The 26,641-nt window shown below is 38.1% G+C and overlaps 1 protein-coding gene across 1 annotated transcript in view; it reads right to left on the bottom strand.

Annotated features, from left to right (window-relative positions):
- The window catches only part of FBN1 (fibrillin 1), a 150,624-nt gene that overhangs the window by 47,081 nt on the left and 76,902 nt on the right, over window positions 1-26,641 (bottom strand). Inside the window, exons 14-29 of the mRNA XM_065688070.1 lie at window positions 24,686-24,808; window positions 19,756-19,878; window positions 18,365-18,517; window positions 17,296-17,349; window positions 16,384-16,509; window positions 13,103-13,228; window positions 12,323-12,442; window positions 11,227-11,364; window positions 10,185-10,235; window positions 7,554-7,679; window positions 6,625-6,849; window positions 5,200-5,325; window positions 4,979-5,107; window positions 4,342-4,467; window positions 4,083-4,208; window positions 2,454-2,576 (exon numbers count right to left, since the gene is read on the bottom strand). Coding sequence (XP_065544142.1) covers window positions 2,454-2,576; window positions 4,083-4,208; window positions 4,342-4,467; window positions 4,979-5,107; window positions 5,200-5,325; window positions 6,625-6,849; window positions 7,554-7,679; window positions 10,185-10,235; window positions 11,227-11,364; window positions 12,323-12,442; window positions 13,103-13,228; window positions 16,384-16,509; window positions 17,296-17,349; window positions 18,365-18,517; window positions 19,756-19,878; window positions 24,686-24,808 — 1,995 coding nt within the window. The remainder of the gene's footprint in view (window positions 1-2,453; window positions 2,577-4,082; window positions 4,209-4,341; window positions 4,468-4,978; window positions 5,108-5,199; window positions 5,326-6,624; window positions 6,850-7,553; window positions 7,680-10,184; window positions 10,236-11,226; window positions 11,365-12,322; window positions 12,443-13,102; window positions 13,229-16,383; window positions 16,510-17,295; window positions 17,350-18,364; window positions 18,518-19,755; window positions 19,879-24,685; window positions 24,809-26,641) is intronic.

The following is a 26,641-nucleotide window of genomic DNA, read 5'->3' as shown; positions in this document are numbered from 1 at the left end:
AATCCTTGCAAATAACCGAATGGTACATTGGAGAATTGACCTGAAGAGTGAGCTCCCCACCTCCAGCTGAAGTCAATGGCAAACATTCCCCTCTGACAGGAATCGACTTTGTAGGTTAAAAAGTCATCGACATAAAAAAGAAAAGCCCAACAACATAATAGAAAACCACACGGTCACACACAATTGGAAAGTCTTGGATACAATCCATCATTGTTGAAATCAATGGAAGCTCTGAACTCAAATTCAGTGACAAAAATGTCAGACTTTACGGAGCTTAAAAAACTCATCATACATGTAGAATACCTCCACAGGTATCCAGGTGTGACAGAGTGGAAACACAGAGTTAAACTCATGATGGGAATAATATTTCACTGAGACTTTTTATGGGGACTTTTTTAGCATTTCAACTGACTAGCCCAGCCAGCCATATAGTTCTATCCTCCGGAATGAAAGTTGTTTTCTCGGCTCGTGAAATTAGCCATCACTAATTGGGGTCAAGCTGCAGAAGCAGATACTTTATAATATTAATGCAGCCATGCTAAGGTCTGAATTTTTTTTCAGAGTCCCCGGGGTTCTATTAGTGTTCCTTCTAAAACTCCCTAGAATTGACCTGTGTCAGCACCAGCATGGACCAGCAAGAGCAAGAATCAGAAACTCTGCCTAGTGATATCATGGGAAAAAAAGCAGCACAAAAAGGACAAGATTCAGGAACCCTCTCCAAGAGAAAGAGTGTAACTCATTATCAGACTGGTCTGTTGCGGATTGCAGTAATTATGCAGCTGCAGAAGATAAACTCACTTTAATTCAAAATATTGTGTTCATTATTCGCCTGAATTTCTAGCAGCTAGTGCTTGTGTGGACAACACAGCTTCTGCAAGGAAAAAGGCTGACTAGTCCCTGTTGATCTTAACAAACAAATAATGTTGGCATGGACACCAGCCTGAAGATGTTAACTTGGAAGAGAATTTGAATTAACATGCAAAAGTAAGCTCTAGAAATGGGGATAATAATGACAGAAATAAAGAACTTTATTTACTAACCTGCCACTGTACTGATTTCACAGTTGGGGGAAAATCAGCTGACAAAGAACCTGTTGTTTCTCCTAATTGAGCTGATTATTTATGCATAACCTCACCAATTCAAACCTGACCTACAACTGAACTGAACGGCATTCTTACCAATTCAATTATCAAGAAATATATTTTGTAATGGGTTCCAGCTCTGTGTGATGTTACAGATAAAAGACATGTTCACACAACTGAAAAATAGGTGTTTCACTTACTCAAGGTCACAGTGCTACTGTATTCTGTACCATGCAGAAACATCTAACACAGTAAAACCAGGTATTCAGTGAAATGAGTACAAAATGCCACAAAATACAATTTTTTCCTGTTTTCACACAGTTTGGGCAGAGACAAAATTTCAGTGTGTGGATTTTGAATATTCAGACCTGTTCAGGTCTATAAATATTTACAAATTCTAAATGTGAGCTCTCTCTATTAATTTGGCATAGAAAACTCTCCATTTGTCCAACTATAAAGGCAATTCTATTCCAAGAGATTAACCCTCTTACATTTCTCATGCTCTTCAAGGAGCTCTTGGATGGAATTGGCAAACAGCTGGCAAACATTCACATGACTCAGTGGGCCAGTTGGTTGCACAGCAAGAAATCAGAGAAGAGTAGGGTAGAATTATCTTTCCAGTAACCTATGTGGAAATCACCAAGTACAATTCACTTACTGGGATTATGACTCCCAGACTCCCAAAGGAGAATATCCGTTACAGAGCTCTGAAAATTTTCTCACATTTCTAAAGTTTTCTTAGCTGTTTCCTAAGAAAGATTCATGCTATTCAAATTTCAGTTTGTCTGAAAGTCAGTTTTGAAGTAACGCAGCATACTTACATTTGACAAAACAAAGAATTATAAACAGGAATTTTCTAGCTTGCTTAAGAGCAGATACTACACAACCACAGAACAGGGCAATCAGCTCCTTTTCTAGCATTTGTCTATTCTCTCTCCAATATAATCATACAGCAGCACATATGCACAGAGTATTTTGGCTTCTGTTTATGATGATTCTTTCCATTGACTTCAACACATTTTGGATTTTGATTCAATGTAATACTTTAAGGGAGAAAATTTATCTCCTACTGAAAAAAAAATTGCAGCTTTTCATTATGAAACTCAGAATCAACCTATAAACTTTCTGCAATTATGAAGAATCAATTCCCTTTAAAGCAATTCAGTCAGCAGTTGTTCATTTCTGGTACTTTGGAGATGCCTGCTTTTTATGGATGCTTGCCATACACTAACTGCTGTTTGTTTGGGGTTTTTTTGTTTCTTTGTTTTTACAGTATATTTGTTATAAAAGCTTTAATCTTAAAAAGAAGGTCCATTTTTAAACTACTGAAATAAACCCTTCCGGTGAAAACGTTCCCAATATCTCCCTTACCAGTGCATGTCCTGTGGTCTGGCATGAGTGCAAAGCCTTGTTTGCAGCTACATTCATAGCTGCCCTCTGAGTTTGTACAGAAGTTCTCACAGCCACCATTCATTATGCTGCACTCATCAATATCTAAAAAGGAGAAAATTACAGTTAAAACCCACAATACCTTCTACTTTAAAACATATTTCAAGTACACACTTTTGAGTCAGTGTCCTGGTTTCAGCTGTAACAATTATTTTTCTTCCTGGTAGCTAGTGCAGTGCTGTGTTTCAGCTTTAGTCTCTGAACAGTGATGATAACACTGATGTTATCAAGATGATGTTTTAGTTGTTGCTAAGTAATGCTTACCCTGAACACGGATTTTTCAGTCTCATGCTCTGCCAAGTGAGGAAGGGCACAAGAAGCAGGGAGGAAGCAGAGAGAGGACACCTGACCCAAAGTAGCCAAAGGCATATTCCATACCACAGCACATCATGCCCAGTATAGAAACTGGGGGGAGTCACCCAGAAGGGGCTGATCACTGCTCAGGTTGGGCTGGGTATCGGTCAGTGGGTGGTGAGCAACTGTACTGTGCATCACTTTGAGCTTTCATTTCTTCTCTTGTTTCCTATTATCTTTATTATTGGTATTCTTTCTATTATCACTATATTTTATTTTAGTTATTAATTTTTTTAATTATTCTTACTGTTCTTATCTCAACCTGTGGGATTTACATTCTTTTGATTCTCCTCCCCATCCCACCTGGATGGGGGGCGGAAACCGGAGGGGTGAGTGAACGGCTGCATGGTGCTGAGTTACCAGCTGGGCTTAAGCCACAACAGTCAGCTTTCCAGAACAGCATCAATCCAGAATGTATGCTCAATATTTGCACACTCCATGAACATTCAAGTGTTTGCAAATAGAGGTATTGGGATGGATGTTAGGCAAATCAGTGAGGGAAAGAGATGGTGTTAGCTGACTGCAAAGAAATACTTCTGCAGTTCTTTTTCTACATATAAAAATGCCACTGTTGGCTTACCACAGTACTATGAAGGCAACAAAGTTTTTGTAAGGATCAAGGGAAAAAAATATCTACTAGGCAGAATTAAAGCCAGGGGACTTTTCATGTATTTCTGTGGCATAATAAAATGTATACAAAGAAGGAGTGCACGAGAAGTGATTTAAGCTAAATGTCATTAACAAAATACATCTTTGAGGAAACACTGGAAAGGCCCTATATTTGAGACAATTGCAGAACTAATTAGGAAAAATTCAACTGAACCACATGAGTCTACTCCATGGTCTGTCAGGAATGCTGAGTTTTAATCAAATATAGAACTCAAGTTTTAACAAGGTATTCCCTCTTAATGATCAAAGTCTGAAGTCTTAGGAGGATTAAAATAATGTCCTATTTTATGCATCATAACTGATTTACTACAGAAAATAGGCTATTAGTTAGCTGCAGCACTGCCATAATTTAATTAATTTCTTGCAATGGGTGTGCATTTAGGGGTTTTTGCATACTATTTTTGACAGACTCTGCTAGATTTTTGAATCACAGTTAAAAATGTCTTTATACAGCTACTAAAAATGAAACAATTATTTATGGTATATCTTCCCTATTCATTAGGGATCCCATGTAGATTTTGTCCTTACCGACACAGTATAACCTGTCAGGTGTTGACTGATACCCAGGGTTGCAAGCACACTGATACTTTCCAATCAGGTTGACACAACGTCCGTTTCGGCACAGGCTGGTGCTTAATTCACATTCATTAATGTCTGTTGCAAAAGAAAAAGAGGAATAGGGTTTAGGTCTGAATGAAAATAATACTGAAGCAAATGTAAATGCATGTGCAGCAGAAGAGCCATACAAAAAGCTGAGCACAGTATTGATTTTGCCTGCATGCCTTACCTATACAAGCAGAGATATTTGGTGATATCTGATGGCCTGGAGGACAATCGCACCGAAAACTCCCCTCTGTGTTGATGCAGGTGCCTCCTCGGCAGAGAAGGGGGTCGCGCTGACACTCGTCAATGTCTGTGGGGAGAAGAGAAGGCACATCTCTGCAGGGGCCAGCACTGCCACAGCAGCAGGTTCCTCCCCATAACCTACTACCCATCACAGCACTTCCTTAGTCACCCCTTTCACCACAGTGCAGTTAAAATAGAATAAAATAGAATAGAATAAACTACATCCAAGAAAGATTTCTTCTAAATTTTAATCTACTGTAACTTCAAAGTTCAGGATGGTGTCCCACGTAGTAAAATGGGGATTGCAGGCATAAATTTAACATCCTAAATTCCTGATCTTTGCTCATATATGCTTTGACATCCTGCAGAAGCAGTGAATTCACATTTGGGGTGGAAATCAAGTTCAAGTGAGCTTTAATAAGACTCACAAAATGAGAAGGACCTCACTGCACCTAAATGAGGGATCTAAATCCAGATGCAATCAAACCTTACAAAAAATATGAAATAAAAAATAAACCATGCAGACCATACTAGCACACAGCACACTACTGCAGATCTATGGTCTATAAAAAACATACCCATGCAGTTTTTCATCATCATAAATCCACTTTCATAGCCTTCAAAGCATTCACATTTAAAGTCTCCAGGAATATTGACACAAACGCCTTGGCCACAAAGATCAGGAGAAATGCGGCATTCATCAATATCTGTAACACAAAACACATTCACAGTATTTTTAAAGCAGTTCAGTTTCTCCTTTTCAAATCAAAGGTATAAGAGATACATCAATGCAGTTTACCTGTGCAATTCCTCTCTTCAGAATCAAGGGCAAACCCACTGTCACATCTACACTTGAAGCTGCCAATGGTATTTCTGCATTTTCCGTGGGTACAGAGACTGGGGAACATTTTACATTCGTTGATATCTAAAAATGAAACAGTAAGGACATATCACATTATCACTTCATGCAAAAACAGTGCACAAAAGAACAATGCCAACTTCAGAGCTCATTCTTTCTCATGACAATGACTCCTTCCCTTTTGGGAAAACTGTAGACCACACTACATTAACTGATAGTGACTTCCCCCTAACCAACAATGCAGACACTCTGCACTGGAACTGCCAAGAGCACTTTTCTGCCATAAAATGTTATTAATCATTCCTTTGTCCTGCAGGATCTGATCTACAGCTCACTGAAGTCAACAGTAAGATGTCAGTGGACAGAAGATCAAACCTACAAGGGCAAAGGGAGTTTCCAAAAGAACCACTCTGTCTTCTGGTTTCTGAGAAAAAAAATGAGACTTCCATGAGTCACAGAAAGCATAACAAGCATAAATAAAATCACATGTTACTTTTCTTTATGGATAATTAATGGCTTAGTAACTGTTTATAAAACTAAGGCTGAAACTAACAACAGCAATTGTCATTCATACATATTTCCCCCTCCTTTCAACCTTCAGAATGTTTATTTTTTGGGTAACTGGTTTTCTCTATAAACATATTCACATCCATTTGTGCTTCTGACATTGTCCAGCTTAACCCCAGTGGTAACCCTGGTAAGAAAGCTTTCGACACGTGATGTTAGGGTGTCACTGTGTGATTCCCTAACACTGCTAAACACTGGAAGTTTAGCAACAATAGTCACAACAAGGCTTGGTTTACAGTAAATTAAATTCTGCTGATCTGAGCTATCATCCTGGAAATAATTTTTCTCTACTTCTCCATATAACTCCGCAAGAAGTTACCAAAATTATTCACCCTCCCTTCTCTTGCTCCACAGTGGAATTGAAGTAACTACACTCTGCACAGGTAAAAAGGATTGATCTTTCAAAACATCCAAAGCTAACTGCTCAGCTTGTTCCAGTTCTTGTACTATGAGGTGCCAGGTTTTCAAAGCTATTCCATCAGTCAGAGGCACCATTAGCTGCCACAGAAGAGGCAAAGTCAGGCACAATTTAACCTCTCCTGTAGACACAAAAATTTAGTGTTTTGAGGCTGCAGTATTATATGGTATTTAATGGTCGGTGACACGGAATAAATTATCTTGTGTTCTACTTTGGCTTTAATTTCCATAAAATCTAACTGGATTTTCAAATGCGCCTTAAGGTGAGTGAAGTGCCTGACTCTCACTGAAATCTTCAAACCCACAGGAATTGCCTCAGGGAAGAGTGAAGGGAAAAGCCAGCAGAATTTGCTGGGAATGAACCACAAACAGATCACATACCTTTTGAGAAAGGCTTCCCGGTTATCTCTATCTTTGTAGAGAACCCAGATCCTCTTGGACAAAGAGCTTCAAATTCAGGTGATCCCTTCAGAGGACACTCCTCGCACTCAAAGCCCCATGCTGCCCCCACTGAACAGCAACAAGCATCCATTCGGTGTCGGCCTGGTATTTGTGAGGTGCACTGTTCATCTTCATGCTGCAGGTAGCAACTCTCCAAGCGAATGTCTGTTGGGCAATTGGACAATATGTTGAGAGAGAAAGAGAAAATTTAGTTCACTGCAGAAGAACTCTTTTCCAGAGCTTAAGGTAAATTTAAAGCACTATTCTGAATAATGGTGCTCAATATGAAGTTAATTTTGTATCAGAAGAGGACTTTAAGTATTCCAGCTTACTAAACCTCTGTAAGACCTTTTAATTACTACAAGCTATGCCTTGTTCTGAGACAAATTTTAGATATTTACTATCATAAAGGGATAAAGATGCTTTGGGTGGACAGCATGCAAAACTATGATGTTGTGTTGCATCCTCCATTAAGGTATACAGTGTAGTCAGGAACACCACATCCCTCCTCAAACACCCAAGTCCCAGCCCACAATGTTACCCACTATCCCTTCCAACCTTGCTGATTTCAGTGGCTTTGTGGATGAAGAATGCACAGATGAACTATAGAGATTTGTGAGATGAACAATCTGGAACTAAATCAATGCTATTCACCAACTAGCAAATGGTGATGGGCTTTAGCTGCTACCACTGAAATCTGTCAGTATTCCAGCAGAACTAAGCTCATGTCCCTGGTTTAGTCCATTTGAAAATTCCTTATATGGACAAAGATAATTTTCCTTACTTGTAAGAAAACATGCAGGGCAAACATTGCTCATCACACAGATTTGCTCTTCCCTAGAAGACCTGTAAATGGAATTAATACCTACCAAGACATGTCCGTCCAGAAGCATCTAAAGTCATTCCACTGGGGCACTGGCAAACAAATGACCCCAAGGTATTGACACACTGACCATTTGTACAGACTCCGGGAAACACCTCACATTCATTTACATCTATAACCAAACAAAATGTGAATAAAAGTAATCACTAGCATGCTAAGCATGAACAAATCAGAAAAAAATATTAACAACCTAACGTTTGGCTTTTAGGATAAAATAAAAAAAAATGGCCTGACAGAATGCCAAATATTTAGGACTTCATATTCAAGTTAACCAGAACCAATTGATTACAGAAAAGATCAGGAATATATATGTTGCTACTTGTCATTCCTACATATACTGAAATCAAACTCAAAAGTAACAAAAATGAGAGGAGCATTTGAAAATTGCATTAATTTTTATACTCACTGTGGGCCAGAATTTTGAAGCAAATGGGCAAAGAAACAAAGATAAGTGCATAATGAGAATATGCATTATTCCAACAGGATTAAATTATGCTGTATTTTTTTGTATTTTTAATGTTTGTCTCTTATCAGGCACACCTCTACACGTCTGAAACTACAACTCCATTTATAATCTGGCCCTATGACCCTGTCAGCAATTAATAATTTCACATACAGATTAAAACAAACTCCTTATGAGTGCACACAGAGTTCATTAAGTATATATTTCTATATTTAAGCTGCAAATCTGGCACTTTTGGGTAATGATAACACGATTAACTGTGTTAGTTTGGCATAAGCATAAATAAATGTTTAGTAATCTAAGCGTGAGGTCCTGCATGAAAAGCATATGCTTCATAACTGCCTTTAGGAAAAAGCCTCCAGCATTACATATGGCCCAAGATGAAGCATGACATTTTTTAAGACAGGAGAGGATAAGAACAAGAAATGAGAAAAGAATGAATCTGATAATCTGCAGCTGAACACTCATGTATAGAGTAACTAAGAAGTGGGTAGACTGGACCTGCTAGGCCCCCAGACAAAACTCCTGGTGTGAACAGACTCTGCAACTCTCAAACTGCATGGAGCAGGATGGAGGATAAACTTGGGGTGGACATCAGTGGCATCTGCCCTTGATTAGGTATAAGTAAAAGGCCCATATTGACTGGAAGACAGGAAGTAAAGCCACTGACTATTACAAACCACTGAAACACTGTTCACAGCCTGTGAGCAATATTCCCACTGACAATTCCAGGGCTCATCCGTAAACTAGAGGATCATTGCCAATTTATCTTGCTTATTCCCTTGCACAAGGTCCATTACTCATTTTACATGGGCTGTGTATTGGAGAACTGAGTATCACCTTTTGTGAACTAAAATTACTCCCTTGCTCTGTCTCCCACTTGCCAGTAAATTTCCTAGAGATCTTCTCCTGTCTTGAAAAATGCTTACATTGGTTGAAACCCAAATATGGTTTCAGTATTTTAGAAGCAGGGGAAACTACTCTAAAAAATTTGGGGCTATTCAGGTCCCATTGAAATGGGAAAGATTAAAGTATGTAATAGACGTAATCCGAAGTGCTGGTAAAGGAAATGCTGAAAACAGTTATGTCTACATCTTGGACGGATAAACTTTCCATCGCAGCAGGCCTGAAAATGTTCTAAGACTTTCCTTGTGAAGAGAGATAGGTGGGGCCTTACACACTCCAGAAAGTGTTGCTGAGGTCAGATAAGTTATGTACAGTGGGTCTGCAGCACAGACGTGCCAAGGTATTCAGTCATCATTTGGAAAGCAAAGAGTATGTGTGAGGGTGTTCCTCTCTTTTTTTTATTTTATTTTTTGTTAAGGGAAAAAACAATGTTTCTTTATGGAAGCTACATATGGGAGTAATTTTTAAAAAATATTTTAACTGCAGTGTCATGTCAGATGTTGTCAGTCAGGATGACCCACAGCAGTTTGAGACTCTCTGTGCTTCTGCATGTTATGGAAATATGCAGTACTTTTCCAGAGGTTCAAATCAATTCAAATGAAGATGAAATTGGGTGGGACCTTCAATTCTCACAGAATAGTATGGAGTCATCTCATACCAAGCAAAAAGCTACACATTTAAGAAAACTTTAACCTTTTCTTTAACCAAAGTTTAATTGTGTCCTGATGGGTTTTTTTTGGGTTTTTTTTTTTTTTTCATAATGAACCTATGCTTTGGAATGTGCCTGATTTCATATAATGTTGATGGAAGAAAGCCAAGGATAAGGAAAAAAAAAAACCCAAACCTAACCTTCATGTGAAACATAGTCTTTAAAAATTCTTTTTCTAAACCATATTAATGGATTGTCATACCTGTGTATCAATAATGCCATGTTTTGTAACGTACATAAGATGCATACTTTGCCCAAATAGGTTATTCAGTTAATAGCATTTGAAGAGAGAGAACCATCTTCTTATACTGGTAGACACTATATTTGCAAGTGTGTACTTTGAGATAAACTGTGAGTACGTAGGAATGTTAAACAAACTGAAACCAAATTCATCTCTGACATAACTCTAATGAAGTCAATGAAACTATACGAGGTAAGAATTTGGCATAGTGTGCGTCTATGCTAAATTAACCACTTAAATCAAAACACTGGCATTTTTTCATTCAAGCTCTGATTTATGTTAAGGCAACAATAAATACCTTCACACAACGTTCCTCTTATTCTTGAATATCCCTTCTGACATATTGGGTCTGTAAAACAAACAAAAGTGAACATTTAGAATGCTACAGTCCAAAACTCACCATTAACTTATTGTGCAAACCTGATCATGTGAACTATTATCTAGAGTTTGTTGCTGTGAGAAGTCTGAGTGCTTAGACAGTATATCAGTATTTTCTGAGATAATTAAGAGATAAGATGGGGCAACTACATGAACTATTTAGAGTGTCAGCCATTATCCTCTTCTGCTTCTCATGTATCTTAGCTAGCTAACTCAGAAGTGGTTATACAATTCCTGCTTCATTCAAATCAATTAATTAACTTATTCACAGCACATTACAGCTCTATTTACCATAGATGGATGAGGATGAATCCAGATAAGATATACAGAGGATGAATTTAACTAAAGATTTGAGCAACACAGCAGTTTTCAGCATATAGAAATAACAACCCCACATATTTCTGCATTCATCAGCTCATCCCTGGGTTCCCAGCTCATCCCACAGTTCGGTCTAATTATCAACTGAATATGTGGAGACCTCAACCTATTTCTTGATCAACTGTATGATTCTCTAGGTCACCAGTTAATCTACAGAGTATAATAACAAGGGCTACTCCCTCTCCTCCCTCCATTACTACACCAAAGATGTATTTGTTGCAAACATTTTCTTGGGAGCTCTGGGGAATATGCATCTATTGCTACATCATTAGGAACTCTAGATCACTAATTATGACAAACCATGCTAAAGTAATGCTGCAAGTTACAGACTGTAGGTGTGGTCCCTTCCCTTCAGAAAATAAACTTCTAAAATCTTCTCTATAAAACCCAGAGTTAGAACCTTCTATAGGTACATGCTACCTCTCAAACATTAAGATTTCTCTTTTTTTAGACTGAATGAATGCTTGGTAATGGAACAAGTAAAGTCACGTGTCTAGCCTGTGCCCAAATTTCTATGACAATAATCTGGACCAACCTTGGAATAGGAAAAATCCTAGGTTCCTGAGGAAAATGAACAGCGTTACCTCGTTCACATGGTGTACATGGGCTTCCCCAAGCAGCACCCAGCGAGGAACAGCACTGGGACTTCAGAGTTGCTCCATTGATATTTATTTCGCATCTTCCATCCACTATGTTCTGCCAACAGGTACCCTTAACTGTCTCTGTTTGGGGAAAAACCCAGTGTATTGTCATGCAGATCATTTAGCATTATACATCAGTATATTTGCAAACACGTGTATTTAACCATGAAAAAGAATAATCCTTTCATTATAACTTATCACATCAGATACGAATTTCTTTTAAAAGCTCTTAACTTATCCTTCTCTATGCTGGACTGTAGCCTGAAATCATCCCAGCACAGAGCCCTTGCAATTCCTAGTTTCTGTTTATTGACCTTAACAGGGAACATCTCAACACCATGCAAGATCTGAGTCATTGTATTTATTATGACACAGATTAGAGGCACATGCAGAAGAACAGGGTAGATACGAACCCTTGCTAGGTATTCCATTAATCTATTCGATCCCTCAGACTGGATATCTGATCTTCCCATCCTGGGAGTGGCAGGAGATAGCTAATAGTCAGACAGAGCAATAGTTCCATAGTTTTCCTCAGTGATTCAACAACAGCTATAAATAACTGTCCGTCCAAAACAGGTAATGGAAAAAAGTCCACAAAGTATCCGAGTCACAGCATTGTCCATGACTGCTCTTCTACAGCAGTTGTACAAAAAACTTACTCGTGCTCCATCTCAAATAGAAAACTGGCCTTTCCAGAGAGCAGAACTTAATGAGAACCTGGCCATCCCTCTTGCAGGAGGAATTAAGTGGGTGAGCATAGTCCTGAAGAAGTAGTTTTAGCATTTTAGTATTTGTTACAAAAAAAAATTATATCTCAAATTGGACATGGAAGCACACCATGCTCCCAAGCGTTAGTCACGCTTTATGTACTCACAGTAATGCTGAGAACGAACACTTTCTTAATGTTGTTTCTGTAATATTTCCCACTAAATTTATCTACACAAGGGTTTGCGTTCTTTTTAACATTTTCTAAACTTGGTCTACAATACCTGCATGTTGCTAGACATTCTCAACATAAAATCTTAAGAAGAATAAATACCTATGCAGATGGTTCTGGTTGTATCCAAAGTACTTTCAGGAGAACATTCACAAGCGAAAGAGCCTGGTGTGTTTTTGCACACCCCATTAACACAGGGGTTAGATTCGCACTCATCAATATCTAGAAGAGAAACACACTGCCATTAGTGCCAGGAAGTTCGAACAACAATACATATGGCCTTTTTCAGCTTAGTTAAAATGGAGGATGCTTTTCTCATGACTAACTTTCTTGGTATTCTGTTTTTCTGTTATGAGACTCTTCACAATAGACTAATGATGCCCTAAAGACACACTAACACATTAGGACATTAAAACATTGCACTTGGAAACAGCATCTCATTTTTCACTGATACCCAGCTATTGCAGTGCTTTTAATGATGGACTGTGTTGTTTAAACGATCTGATACACATCCTGTCTGTGGTTCAGAAAGGGTTCAAACTAGGAGCCGTCTGGCTCTGTTCTCCACACAAGATAACAGATTTGTAGAACTTTGTTCTTCTCAAGTTTTTCTCACCCTTAGCACAGAATGGCCCCATTGGTAGTAGTCAATAAGGACAGTGCTAGTACAGACCTAATACAGGCTATTCCATGAGGTTATCTAATGCTTTCATTTTGGCCTTGTTTCTCCTCATTGCCCTGTTTCCCCTTATAACGCCTTTGCTTTTTTTTTTTTTTTTTCAGTTCACATTATATCCTTATCAAGGTTCAAAGTATTTCTGGCACAATCTGAGAGCAATCCAAATTAATAAATCCAGGAAGAAATGGAGCGTTTCCAATTACCTTCACATGTCTTTAGGTCAGGAGTGTATACAAATCCTTTTGGACAAGTGCAGGTGAAACTTCCAGGGGTATTTCTGCATTGCCCATTGTCACAAAGCAACATGTTCAGTGCACATTCATCAATGTCTGTAATGAAAATCAAGAAGTTAAGAAAGAAAACATTTCTGGAATAGAAGCCAAGACAGAATTTCCCTCCCAACAGCCACATTTCTCCACATTAGATTATGGAGAGAGAAGGAGGAGACAAAGAAGGGGGAGAACAGACAAGAGAGTATTCACACGCATGACTTTCACTAAAGAGTTTTGTAGATTCTTTCAGCAAACAGGCTTGGAATTATTTCAAATGGAAATGACCATTCCAAATAAACTAACAATAAAGAACCCACTTACTGCACCCTCCTTGTGAAAACTATCATTAAAATGATGGAAACAATGATAAGTTATATAAATTCAAACCACATAAATATTACCTAGAGAAAACTTAATGTTTTCATTTTCTTTTTTAAACAGGGAAAAGTAAAAAAACCAACAAAGCCACAGCCTTCTTGGTAAATTTTTGTTGACTTTTCCTGAGCTTTATTCTTTAGCAGGCTGCTTCGCTTTTGTAAGAGCTTGTACTTCCTTTCTACACATACTCATAATACGAGACAGCCACACCATGGTTTAAAGTAAAGCTGAGAATCACACTTTCATCTTGCCTATATTGTGGAATAGGTCTATGCAGTCTTTGATTCTCCACAGTCATGAAAGAAATAAAGAGAGGATTGGTTTGGAAAAGTTTGCTGGTCATCGTGGTCTCTAAATCACTGTTTTTTCCAAGCTGGCTCTGAACTGTCTTAGATGTTGTGGTTAACAAGGCCAGTGTAAGTCTACATTTGCTTCAGAGGTGAAAAATTTAAATAGAAATGCTAGTGCCAAATTTCAAGCACTTTGGAAGACCTGCATTCATTAAGAGAGAAGTTGCAAAAAGGTGGCAATAGTCATGAATGGCAGGTGAAGACCAGGAGAGACCCTGAGAGCAGACAGGAACAGTTGGCTAGGTGAGAGAGGCCTCAGAAAGTGTTGAGAGAAGTTGGAAAGACTTGGAGGGTCAGCACAGCAGCTGGGAACAGCAAAAGTACTAGGAAAAGCAGGGAGATTTGCAGAATGAAACAGACCATGTGGGAAGCTTCATAGGAGTTCAGAAAAATTGAGAGAGGGCCAGGTGCAACATTATGGAAGAATAGGAAACAGCTGTGATGGAGCATGGATGTGGGCTGCAACAGGGTGGGCTAGGAAGCAACTGGAAAACTCACAGATGTATGGGGAGAAGAGAAGGGATGCCATAAGCTACGGGCAGACACTGAAATGGGACGTGGATAATTAAAGCCAAAGAAGCAAATGGGAAAATGGGATGAATTACAGCATGACTTTTATCAAAGTTAGATCAACTCTTATTTTTTTAAAAATAAGATAATGGATAGTTTAGACTGGGATAACACAGATGACTTAAACTATTTAGGTTTAAGTAGAGAGTAGAGAACCCAAATAAAATTATTATGTAAGCTGGAAATACAGGAAGGAATTTAAGAACTTCAAGGTGGTTCCAGAGCTGGCTGAAGGAGAGATTACAGCAGGGTATATTAAAAAGGGGAGTAATCACAATGGAGAGAGGATATTAGCAATGCTTCCAGGAATCAGTCTTGGGACTGCTCCTATAAAATATTCATTGCAATTCAGAAATAAGAAATGAATGGGATCAAACCCTGTGGACACACTAAGCTGGAAGTTATTACCAGTATGGAGAATCATGCAAGGCTAAATTAAACTTGACAATATGAATGAGAGAAGTAAGACGAAATATAACCACTAACACTCAAACTCTTGCAATTAAGGACCAACAACAATAATATGCTATAAAACAGAACTCATCAGTTGAAGGCTATGGAAAAGAAAAACTCTGGATGTAACTCCCAACTAGTTTGATTTTGATCCCAAAGTATAACATGTATTTGAAGAAAAAACTAAGGGACTCTAGAATCAATTTAGGCAGGACATTTCTAGGGGCAATGGAGAATTGCTGCACCACTATATGTGGCACTGGTCAGACCTCATCAGAACACTGTAGACTGGTCAGATCAGCTGTGTTCAAGAGAAGGCTGCAGCCTCTGCTTTTATGAAAACACTGAAAGCATGGATTTGGATAGTTTTGCCAACAGTTTGACAAAGAGTATGATGATTCTTTATAAATACTTTGGGGATAAGTGCTGACATGCTGCTAAGTCAAAGGATAATATTAATACAACATGAACTGGTAATAAAATGGTCACAAATAAATTTTAACAGGAAACCAGAAGAATTTTCTAATCAGTTGTGTAAATGGGGTCTGGAGCAATGCACCAATGCAGGAGTGGGAGAAAGTGGAAAACTGAAAGAGTCTTAAGTTACAGGCTTTCAATAAGACTGTGTAATGGAATAAGAGAATTGCCAGAATTGAAATTTTTAACAAGAGTCTACAGGCATCTGATGAGATACTTTACACCCCAGATAGCGAGACAAAGAGACTGGACTGCTATTATTTGAATTCTTATCTCATGCCACAGTGCTTCCCACAGGTCACCTCTAAGGAGCAAAAAGAAATTATTTCACGTTTTCTGTGATGAAAAACTTGGCTTACTTTTTTTTTTCACTTGCACAGCACTAGAAATCAGCCCTAGACAGAGATCCTGTGCCTTTGGATGCTTCCAATGACAACCAATTTTCTTACATCTGGCCAGTACAGTTAGAGTTAAACCAATAGTCCTATCTGAAAGTTGAAAGGGAATTTTCCCCAAAGTCAGAGTTGGGAGAAAACACGCAAGCCTTCTGCAGCATTTAAGATGCTTATCTTTCTATGATCAGTTGGGGGGTTTACTTAAATTCCCTGGTCTTGGAGGCACCTAGCAGATTGGTGATCCTAGATCCTTACTGTTATAGATTATAATTGCAAGGTCTGGCTTCTTTTGATTTTTTAAAGCATTGGTACTGCAGAGTGCGTGTTCAGTGGACTTAACTGAACTGGATGTTTATTGCCTGGTTGCCAGTGATTTGAGTCACTGACAGCAATGATCCCTTACAGCCCCACAGTGGAGGATTTTATGAGCATTGCAAAGCACTGAAATTAAAACAAGACTTCAGCAGAAACATCCAGAAATATTCAGAAGATCAGCTAGTGGATGTGATGAAATACTGAAAAAAAAAAGAGGTGAAAGAGGATAAAAACAAGCATCAAACTGCAAAATAAAACTTAGGAAAATTCGTACCAATGCAGTTTTTCCCAGTTGAATCCACTTCATATCCAGGGTTACAAATACATTTGTATGTTCCATGCAGATTCTCACACCTTCCATTTGGACAGAGATCAGTATCCAGTAAGCACTCATTAATATCTATATAAAGGCAAAAAAACCCACGTGAGTATTGACACTCAAGAGGAAAAAAAGCATCTCTTTCACACCTGACTTAAAACCATCTCCAGGCCAAAAACATTTAAGAGACTTGAAAACGTAGGTAAGAACTGGGGTATTAAACTGGGATCTTACATTTAGAGAGGCACGTGTACTAGTAGTCCCCTGTATCTCTTGATTCCATAGCATTTCGAGACAGCATCACTCTCCAAAGCATCAACATCCCCCCTTTCTGAATGTTTTTCCCTCTCTACTGACAGCAAATCTACTAGTGAGCATTGACTGATTTGAGTTTGCAGCTTCACAGTTCTATGACTACAGAGCTTTTATTGCCATCATTTGCTCCTTCTCTGTAATTAAGCAGACTTGGTCAGCTTGGCCTTTTTGACAGACAAAAATACGTTAGGAAGCTCAGTGTTCAACAAGGCTTTACTCTTCAGGATGATTTCAGTTGGAATGTGCAAATATGACTTCCATATTTTATTTCTAAGTCATATAGGTAATAACAGTTCTCAAAACTGTGCCATTATTTTGTAACAGTAATCACATACATTTCATGGCATAAAAGAGAGAGCACATTGGTGAAATGGTATGCTCCACTCATTGCACCCTAAATTATTCTAATGTGTTACAAACAGCCATTTGAATAAGCCTTCCTCTCACTCTATTCTACCATCATCCCCACCAGCATGTCTAACAAATCAAGGATATCAAGGTAACACTTTTAGCCAGAACTCCAATAGTTTGAATTACATTAAGTGATCTTACCATTCCCTCCTGCAGTCATGCCAGTTCCACTGCTGCACAGAGCCTGATATTCAGCTGGAAAAATATTAAATACTTAATGGAATATTCTTTCTTAGCTCATTGCTTTCAGCATCATCACTTACAATATGCCAATTAATTATCTGAATGAAATAACATGGCTTCCAATTATTCTAAAAACATTAATAGCCTCACAGTGTTCTGAACCTGTGAAACATCTTAGCAGATGCAGGGTCTGCATGTGCTCATGAAGATGGATGAGTAAAAACTTCACATCATGAACTGAGGCATTTAGGAGCAGACATAAACTTCATGCTAGCCCTCCTATAGAAATGAACCATAACATATTCACAGCAAGATTCTCCAGAACTCATGTCCAAGCCGTTGCTCAAGGTGCACATTCAAAGTGACCAGGAAAGAAAGTTTTCCTATAAATCTAGGTGATATTTAACTCCATTTAGCAGGAGTACCTTCAGGAGTTCATAGCAGATCAAGGATCTCTTATCCTTAAAAAAATAATTTAATATGTATCAAAGAATCTCAAATGTCTCAACTACTCCTAAGTTCAAGTTCTTCTGAGTTTAGAACAATTAACAGAATAAACTGACAGGCAGATCAGCATTAATTGTTGTCACATACGTCAGCATTTTCCAATATATTTGCACTTCAGTAACACCCCAAATAATTAAACTGCTAAAATTAATAAATAATAACTATATTTACAGAATTAGCTATCTTCTACTCAAGATGTTTCCATTACTAATTTAAGTTAAAAATTGCATTTTTTGTTATCCACATCTATCAAAATTGAGGGTTTTTTTTCAAAAATCTGTTAATGCATGTACCAACTCTGGACCCAGACACTGACATTTACTGTTGCCTCAAAAAATTGTCTCCTACACTCTTCCAATATGCAAAGCAGCAGATTGCTAAAAATATATGATGTTATACAACAATTTAACTGTCCTGATTTAGGCCACAATGTTAACACTAAACTGTATTTTGCCTTTATAAAATTAGTTTATCAACATAAAGCATAGATTAAAATACGTACCAGTAAATAATGCCATACCTGAATTTTGTGCTGGGCAGGGCTGACAAGGCTCCCCAAAGGCATAGTCAGTGCTGGCACAACAGCACTCTGATTTTGTAACTGCACCAGTTAACGGTCTCACGCATTGTCCTCTCTTGTAGCCACCATAGCATGTGCTTCGCATGTGTGTATCTGAGGAAAGAAATCTCTCTTAACATTGCCATAGCCAACTGCCATAAATTACAAGTATTAAATATAGCTCAAGTGTCATGAACACTGTAAAATAGCTATCAAAACATAACATCTTTCACCATTTCTCCATACTTTTCACCCAACTATACCCCCACTCTGCTCGGGACAGGAAATTCTTTTTTCTCATGCTCCAAAGAGTTCAGACATACAAACTAGTTACTGCATTTAATGACCTAACATGCATTAGTGAACTACTAGGGGAAAAATCATATTTAACCTTGAACTAGCAAGAAGCTATGGGGAAAAAGGACAAAGACTCCGCCACATGACAAGGACATTACTCACTTGTAACTTGACAGGCCTAGCAGCGGGATCTTAAGAGCTAGAACCAAATATACCTCAAAACAACTCAGTACTGTTTACTTTATTCTCACAGTTAGAGGACTGATTTGATTTTAACAAGAAATATGTGCTCTCCCCCTCCCAACCTTATTAGTTGTCTCTGATTCATTGAGGTTAAAATCATCACTGGCACAACACCCTGGATTAAGCCCACTAAGGTCATACTAAAACTTCTGTTTTCATTTTATACCTGAAAGAAGGGCAGAATAAGAGAAAAAAAGCCCAAAACAATATGCATAAAGAAAAGATCACAAAATATGCTGTCATTAAAAAAATCTTTCCTTGCTTGTAAAAAATAAAGAAAAAATCAGTAATCCTACTGAAGTGTCTAAGATTTAAAATGTCCATCTCTTCAGGTCCAGGTGTGACATTTCTCACATTTTAAAAAACAGCCCTTAATGGCTGTCAGACACACTAGAATTTTAAAATCAAAAACCTCAAGTATCTTTTGCTCATAGAGAAATTGGCAGAAGTGAAAAATCAGTATTTCCACTTTAAAAAGAGGTGAAAGAGTAATTAAATCTTTAAGCTTAGTGACAAATGAGGAATTTTACGTTTTGCAGAAATGGTGCAAATTCTCACCTATTCACCTCCAGCAGCACTATGCTGTATAGTCTACCTGACTCTGTGATATGGCCCATATATTTTATTCTCTTTAAATGCAAAGGAAAAGAAAAAAGAGCAAAATGGGCTGTTACAGTAAATATCCACTGTGACTACCATCTACCAATCCATGAACAGTAAATTCTACATTCAAACTTCATCTGTCAATCAGTCTAGCATTAATGCCTTAACACTGGTTAACTGGGACTTGCCACATGTTAAGCTTGTCTTACCAACACACACGCGCCCGTCCAGTCCTACTGCAAGGCCAGGGAAGCATTCACATCTGAAAGAGCCATCAGTGTTCACACAGCGCCCGTTCATGCATATTCCAGCTGTCTCACACTCATCGATGTCTGTTGGAGAACAAAATGAGCTTTATTAGAAATTAAATTACATAGTATTCAATGCCTGGCTGAAACTTGCATTTGCGCAGCTTACTTTCAATGTGTCCTATAGAAAAATATAAAGTGTAAGTGGAAACTAGTTCAAGTAAAGGTTTTATTAGGAATAACGATTAATTCATTCTGTGAAATAGCAGAAGAACATGCAAAATTCAGGAGAAATAAACAGAACAATTTTACTCTCCTTGGAAATCAAAAAGGGAGTACAGTTCCCTAACTTGCTCCCAAGAGGTACATATTCCGATTTAAGGGTCATTCAGGCAAAAACATAATCAGAGGAAGGAGGAAATTGTGACTGCTAAGACAAAGGACTTCTGTAGTGTGTACCAGGGCATTCCCTTTCTGTATTAACAGTTAGTTCATGCTGTAATAGCAAACTGATTCTTTCAGCCCATCTATTGGATGCCTTCACATGACCACCAAAGAATTTCCTTTCTTCCTGCTGCGGGTTCAGTTTTTGGAAGTACATCTGAATCTCCACAGTCAAACCCTGCCCGCACGTAGTGTCTCCTGGTGATCTGCATGACAATTGGGTTTTCCTATCAGATGCTCATTACAGCCCAATTCATAAACTTTCAATGGACAGACTGCATGCCAGTCCAGAAAGGAATTTGTTAATGATTTGAGCCCTGAGTGATTGCTGAGCACAAGCTACCATCTTTGCCCAACAACAGTACATTGAACAATAAGGCCTTTTGCAATGAAACACAAGAATGAAGCCTCAGAGTACTAGACTACCACAAAGGGATGTTAAATTAGTAAAAAAATGATATAGGCTGAATATCTTGTTACTAATAAGATCATTCTCCAGATACAGAGAACATGCCATTATTTTATAAGTGATTAAGAAAAGGAGAGTTTAAAATATTGTTTGGAATTATGTATAACCTTTACAAAATAATCACTTCATAAGAACTCTCCATAATATATACAAGAGACAGTGTGTGTGACAATTTCCTTTTTTCTGACCTTAAAAGGGCAAATTGAGAGTGAAACACCTCTGTGTTTTACTTAGTTTGTGTTGTTTGGCATAAAACATGGCTTGTATGATCCAAGATTCCTTTTTGAAACTGCATTTTAAAATAGAAGTTAAATTTAAGTACATGGGCTCATTCATTTCTATTTCATCTCGCAATCTTTTGTTCTGTTTCGGACAAATCTTAAACGCTTTTTCTCCGCTTTAAATTTAGTCCTTTACTCAGTGCAAGTAAAAACAGAGCTCGGACTTCAAAACGTGCCCATACGATTTAACAGTGTAAACAGTTATTTTGTTAGACAACACTGAGCTCCTTTGACAGATACAAGTTCTCCTGAAAGGAAAGAAAAAAAAAACAACCCAAAGCTTTCCTTTTTAAAGGTTACTTACAGAAACAGAGAGGCAGTTACTTTTTTCCTTTTCCTGTAGTTCATTTGCAAAAAAGATCTTGTAAGCTATTAAGGGGAGAAATGTGCAATCCATTTTCTTTCGCACCACTTTATAAATGTATTGAAAATACTGTTATAGATGTTTCATAGAAAGGTAAAGTAGGTCACTTAGAATTGTGCTGATAACTGAAAAACCGGCTCCCATAAAGAGGTGGTAAAAAGCCTCTGCTTTTTCCAGGGCTGAAATTCCAGCAAATCAACTGCACACGCAAGCATAAAGTCCAAATTTCTGACCTTGACAAGGCTCTGCCGTCTTCTGTGTTAAAAATTGTTTGGATGACTTAAAAAATACTCGTTTTCTGACTTTTGCCAGAATATTCCAACCAGATTCTGGAAAACCAACTAATGGACTCATTCTCCATGTCCAATGAGTTTTCGCCTTTTCTGCTTAGCTTGCTCAGTAGTGCCAGCTGGGTACATTAAGTTCTCTAATTTTAACCAGGAAAAATTTACTCAGACTACTAAACCGCCACTTCCAGTTGCCTTGCAATAGCTTTCAATTTGGGGAATTCCTGTTTGGTCTGAAGACAAAACAATGTATGGAACAGAAATAATGCTCTAAACCTCTGCCTGCTCTAAGTATTGCTGAAAAATCATCGGCAAATCATCGGTGAAAGAAGCTAACGGTGAATAAGTTTAGTATGTCTTGTATTACAGGGAATACACAAGACTATAGTGTAACATTCTTTTTTGGCATATTACTTCATAAAGGCTGAGTGGAATTTTTTACCAGACAGCCAAGCATATGCCTTGTACTTATACTTCAATTCCAATTTTATGGAACTAAGTGTCAATTACAGTATCCCTAATTTTGGGTTAGAAATTCTTCTTAATAGTTCAAAATTCAGCTTAGCATGCATCAAATGAGATGTTTATACACACAATGCGTTACATGTTGTGATTCTTATATTCTTTTGTTGATCCCCTACAGGGTTTGCCAAAAACACATGTTCAGTTCTGAATCAAAATCACTCAGGCAGGTAGCCATTATGCTGCAGAAGTGTCAGTTTGTGCATACACACATTCCCAATGCGCACGAGCACTAACTGCATGGGCAAGCATGAGCTTAGAGTTTAAGCTTGTGAAAGATCTCACTGCATTCATTTCACAAATTCAGGATACACAGTGTGAACACTGAGCGTTTCAAAGGCTAACCGTTCCGCAGGACAGAGATTATTTACTCTGTACATGTGGTGTATACAGAAAGGACTCAATAAGGAAAAACATAATGAATGGGAAAAGACATTATTAATGATCAATCTTTTAAACTTTTACTAACATAAAGGGAGACATTCACCAGAGTTGTGCTCTCTGTAGCCACTATGTTCCTGGGAATTGTTTCATAATACTGTGGGTAAGTGGAAGAAATGAGACAAATATGAAGTAGGGAAAAAGTCTAATTGGGGTGTCAAGGTCTCAAAATCTGGTTTGATTTTGACCCAATAGCAATTTTAGAATGTAAGGAACGTTTGCATGCTCATTCACAGAGAACAAGGCTTACTGTAAGTGTTGAAAAGCAGTGGGAGAAATCCTTCATTTTACTATAAGATCTGTTCCAACTTTCAGTAGGAATCAGTCGAGTTGCCTGCAATTTTGGATAATTTTCAAATATTCTTTCTTTGATGCACAGAAGTAACATTTCTCTAGGGCCAGAAACCCTTTTTGGGCTGTATCCATTCTCCTGTTTAGCCAGGAGGCACGTACCAGAGGCTGTGAAGCTGAGTACCATTGGTTTTTAAGTAGTCTGAAGCAATTTGCATACCATCGTCTTGGATGGCATTTCAGTGCACAGACTGATGTTAATGAAAAAAAAAAAAAGAAAAAATGACAAAATATGCTCAGGAGAAAAATCAAAACAAGCATTTAGGCTGAGCTTGCATCAGTGAATTGAATCCCTGCTAACAACACAGAGAGCAAACAGTGGTTTTTGGGAACACAACTGGCTCATATGCCAAGGCCTGATGGGCATTTAGTTCTTCCCTGCCAAGTCTGACAGCAAGTCTCACTGCTGGTCCCACACACAGATGAGTTAGGACAAAAGCTTTGGCAAAGCACAGACGTACACCTACCACTTGGAACACACGTAAGACCAGAAATAAAGCTGATTGTTCTATGTGTGCAGCCAACACAGCCAGTAGCTGTTAAGCTAAGGAGACACTTGTAAGGATCTGCACATTTGTTCGTTTGAGAAACTAAAGACCAATTCATTCTTCCAATCAGAACAACCCTATTAAAAAACAGTATGGGGTCATCTCTCATTAGAAATACACAATTACCCCATCCGAAGACTGAGTTGTACTGTTCTGCATCCCTAGTGCAAAAGTTATCAAGAACGTTCCGGACACTTTACCGGACTTACTGGCCTGGTTTGGATCTAAAGTCTAAGTCTAGACACCAGACAGTACAGATCTAAGACTGGTACAGTGTTCAAGAAGCAATAGGATCTAAATTAATTCACCTTTCATGCCACTAACTCTCAAAACCAAATTATTTATTCAAACATATAGTTTTGTTATTGGTCCACAACAAGATGCTGCTGTGTAACCCAATGAGGCGCTTTCTGCAATGTGCCAAATTGTACACAAGCATTTTTTATGCCTTGATTCCAACAGTTAAAAGATTTCAAATTTTTCAAAAGAAAAACCGTAAGTAACTTGGCCCAGCAGTTGTTTACTCCTTATTTCGATTGCTGCTTTGTGCCCATAAAACTTGTTGAAACATGAAGATTTATACACTCAAAACTTCCAGTTCCTGACAGGACTGAACGGAAACTAATGACATAACTAGCAATCAGAACACTGCAGTGTCTCCCACAGGGGGTATTTCTGAGCTAGTGCAGCAAATAGGAAAGACAATTTTGCTGTGGTGCTCATGTCTGCATCTCAGTCACACGGAGTGCCAGGCACTCCTTGGAGATGCTGTATTGACTGGGAACACCCAGGCAAGGAATGAGAGAAAAACCCAAAGAAGGCAATGAGCCAGGATGCTTGGGTGGCCAAAGGCAAAAAACTTTAAAAAGCCAAACACAAAAAGTGAGGTAGACTGAAGCCAAACTACAGAAGACCTAATAGGTAAAATCCCCTGGAGTTTAACTAGATCAGATCACACAGTCTTTCATCAAAGAATGTTTCCCACTGGCTGGTTAGGGCAGTTACTCAACACTGGAAAAGACTGAGTGCTGTCTTGCACAATGACAAATCAATCCAGCTGATTAAAAAAACGTATCTGGTGAGGACTTGCCCAGTATTTCTTGTCCCCAAGGATCACTGTAAGGAAATGAGGTGACTCTTGAAGCTACCAGAGGCGTATGACTCACAAACTTTATTGTGCTCACCTCTGCAATAGCGTCCATCAGATGCTAATTGGAAGCCTGGTTTACAAATGCATTTAAAACTGCCATCTTCATTGATGCACATCCCATTGAGGCACATGTTCCTTATGCTGCATTCATCCATATCTGAAAAAGTACATTGTAGAGATAATGTTCAGAATGTTTAAGTAAAAGAACTCTTACTTATATGCTTTATATGCAAAATATAAACCTCAATTTCTTTCTCAGTTGTCACAGGTACATGATAATCAAACATATGATAGGACAATGTGTCAAAGTAACAACTCCGTTATTTCATAATGAATCATTAACATCTAAAGGTATGCATCCAAAAAGAGAAAAGAAAATTACAAAAGGATGAGAAGCTGGACAGCTTAAGAACTGCCAGTTGGTAAAATCCATTAAAAAAAAAAAGTGAGAAAGGTATGTAATTGAAAAGGATTTGCAGTCTTGGTGTAAAGAGAAGCTAGGGTAGAAGCAGACTCCCATTTGGAGTGGTAAACACAATTCTGTTACTAAAATCACCTGATAGGGGAGGAGCAGGCATTTATGTTTGGAGTGAAAACTTTTGTAACCTCCATTGGGTGAGTCTAAGATTCACTATGTGGGAGAATTCCCAACACTGTGCTCAAGTATTCATTCTGTGGGCGCTTCCATCATCAACTTCTGTTTAAAATGAAAGCTACCCCTTCCTCGGATTCAGCATGACAGGTCACATATGTGGGTATGGCACAGCATGAAGGATTTAAATAGGAAAAGGTAGAGTCTCAGGCAGTGCTATTCTGAACCCTACACAGTTACTCACATGACCAAAGGAGGTAGGAGGGGGAAAAAAAAAAGCAAGTACAAAGATAACTGTACTTGATTTGAGTAAACTTTTATATCATTTTAGTCTTTATTTCATCCTGGAACAAATTAAATCAGTTTTGGATATTACATCCAAAAAAATCAGCATTATTTACCTGTTTTATATAAAGGAGTACGCACAGTTACATTAAGGTGTGGCACAATGCCATGGTCTTTAAGGATTAGTGTGTGTGCACATGTATTCCTAAGAACAAAACTCAATGCATTACAATGCCAGAGATGAAACTGTTTCATAAGTAGATGCAACAGACATTCTGGCAACTTATGCAATGGAATTAAAAATGTTTTACCAGACTGCCGATGTCCTGGTTCTTATTACTATTAGCACATGGTATTTGGTGGGAAAGGAAGAAATCAGAATTGAGGGTTTTTTCCAAAACATATTCATTTCTAAATATATTTAGTCAATACAGTTCCATAATAAGATCTTTTAAAAGCAGCTTACAGTGCTAAACTGTATCTAAAAAAGAGTCAGGAAAACCAGAGTCTTAAAATGTCTGTCTCTACGAAGGATTAACAGAATCACTACTAGCACATAAAATCACTGGATCATAATGACATTACAATATATTCGGAATCGTGCTATTTTCCTTCATATTGCAGCTGTGTTGGACAGAAATTACACTTCTAGACATGGTGTGTTTTCTTTTTACTTACAGGCTAAGTCAGACAAAAATAATTTATGATTTAAAAAAAAAAAAAAAAAATCGTGTATCTATCCCAACCAGGATTTCTGGCATTAAGTCTTTGAGCTGAATCACTGAGATAATATTCTGCCAAAAATGTTTCTAAGAACAGTGCTTGAAATTCCTTTAACGTATGAATAGATCATTGGGAACCCTGGAAGGACCTTGGGAAGCATGATAAAGAACATTCTTCTTTTCCCCCCTTTACTAAAGGTCTGGGAGGTAGAAACACATCAATTATGTTTACAAATTTTTCTTAAAACGGTTTTTATGGGTCAGACCAGACTGCATCTACATAAAACACATTGCTAGTCACCCAGTAAGATCCCATAAAGCATGCTGTTAAACACACAGTAAAACCAGGCAGCATGTGACTTGTGCTCCGTTTTAAAATGTACCACTCCCA

Source organism: Lathamus discolor, chromosome 8, assembly GCF_037157495.1.
Source record: "Lathamus discolor isolate bLatDis1 chromosome 8, bLatDis1.hap1, whole genome shotgun sequence".
NCBI lineage: Eukaryota > Metazoa > Chordata > Aves > Psittaciformes > Psittacidae > Lathamus > Lathamus discolor.
This window is presented reverse-complemented; position numbering and strand designations above follow the sequence as displayed.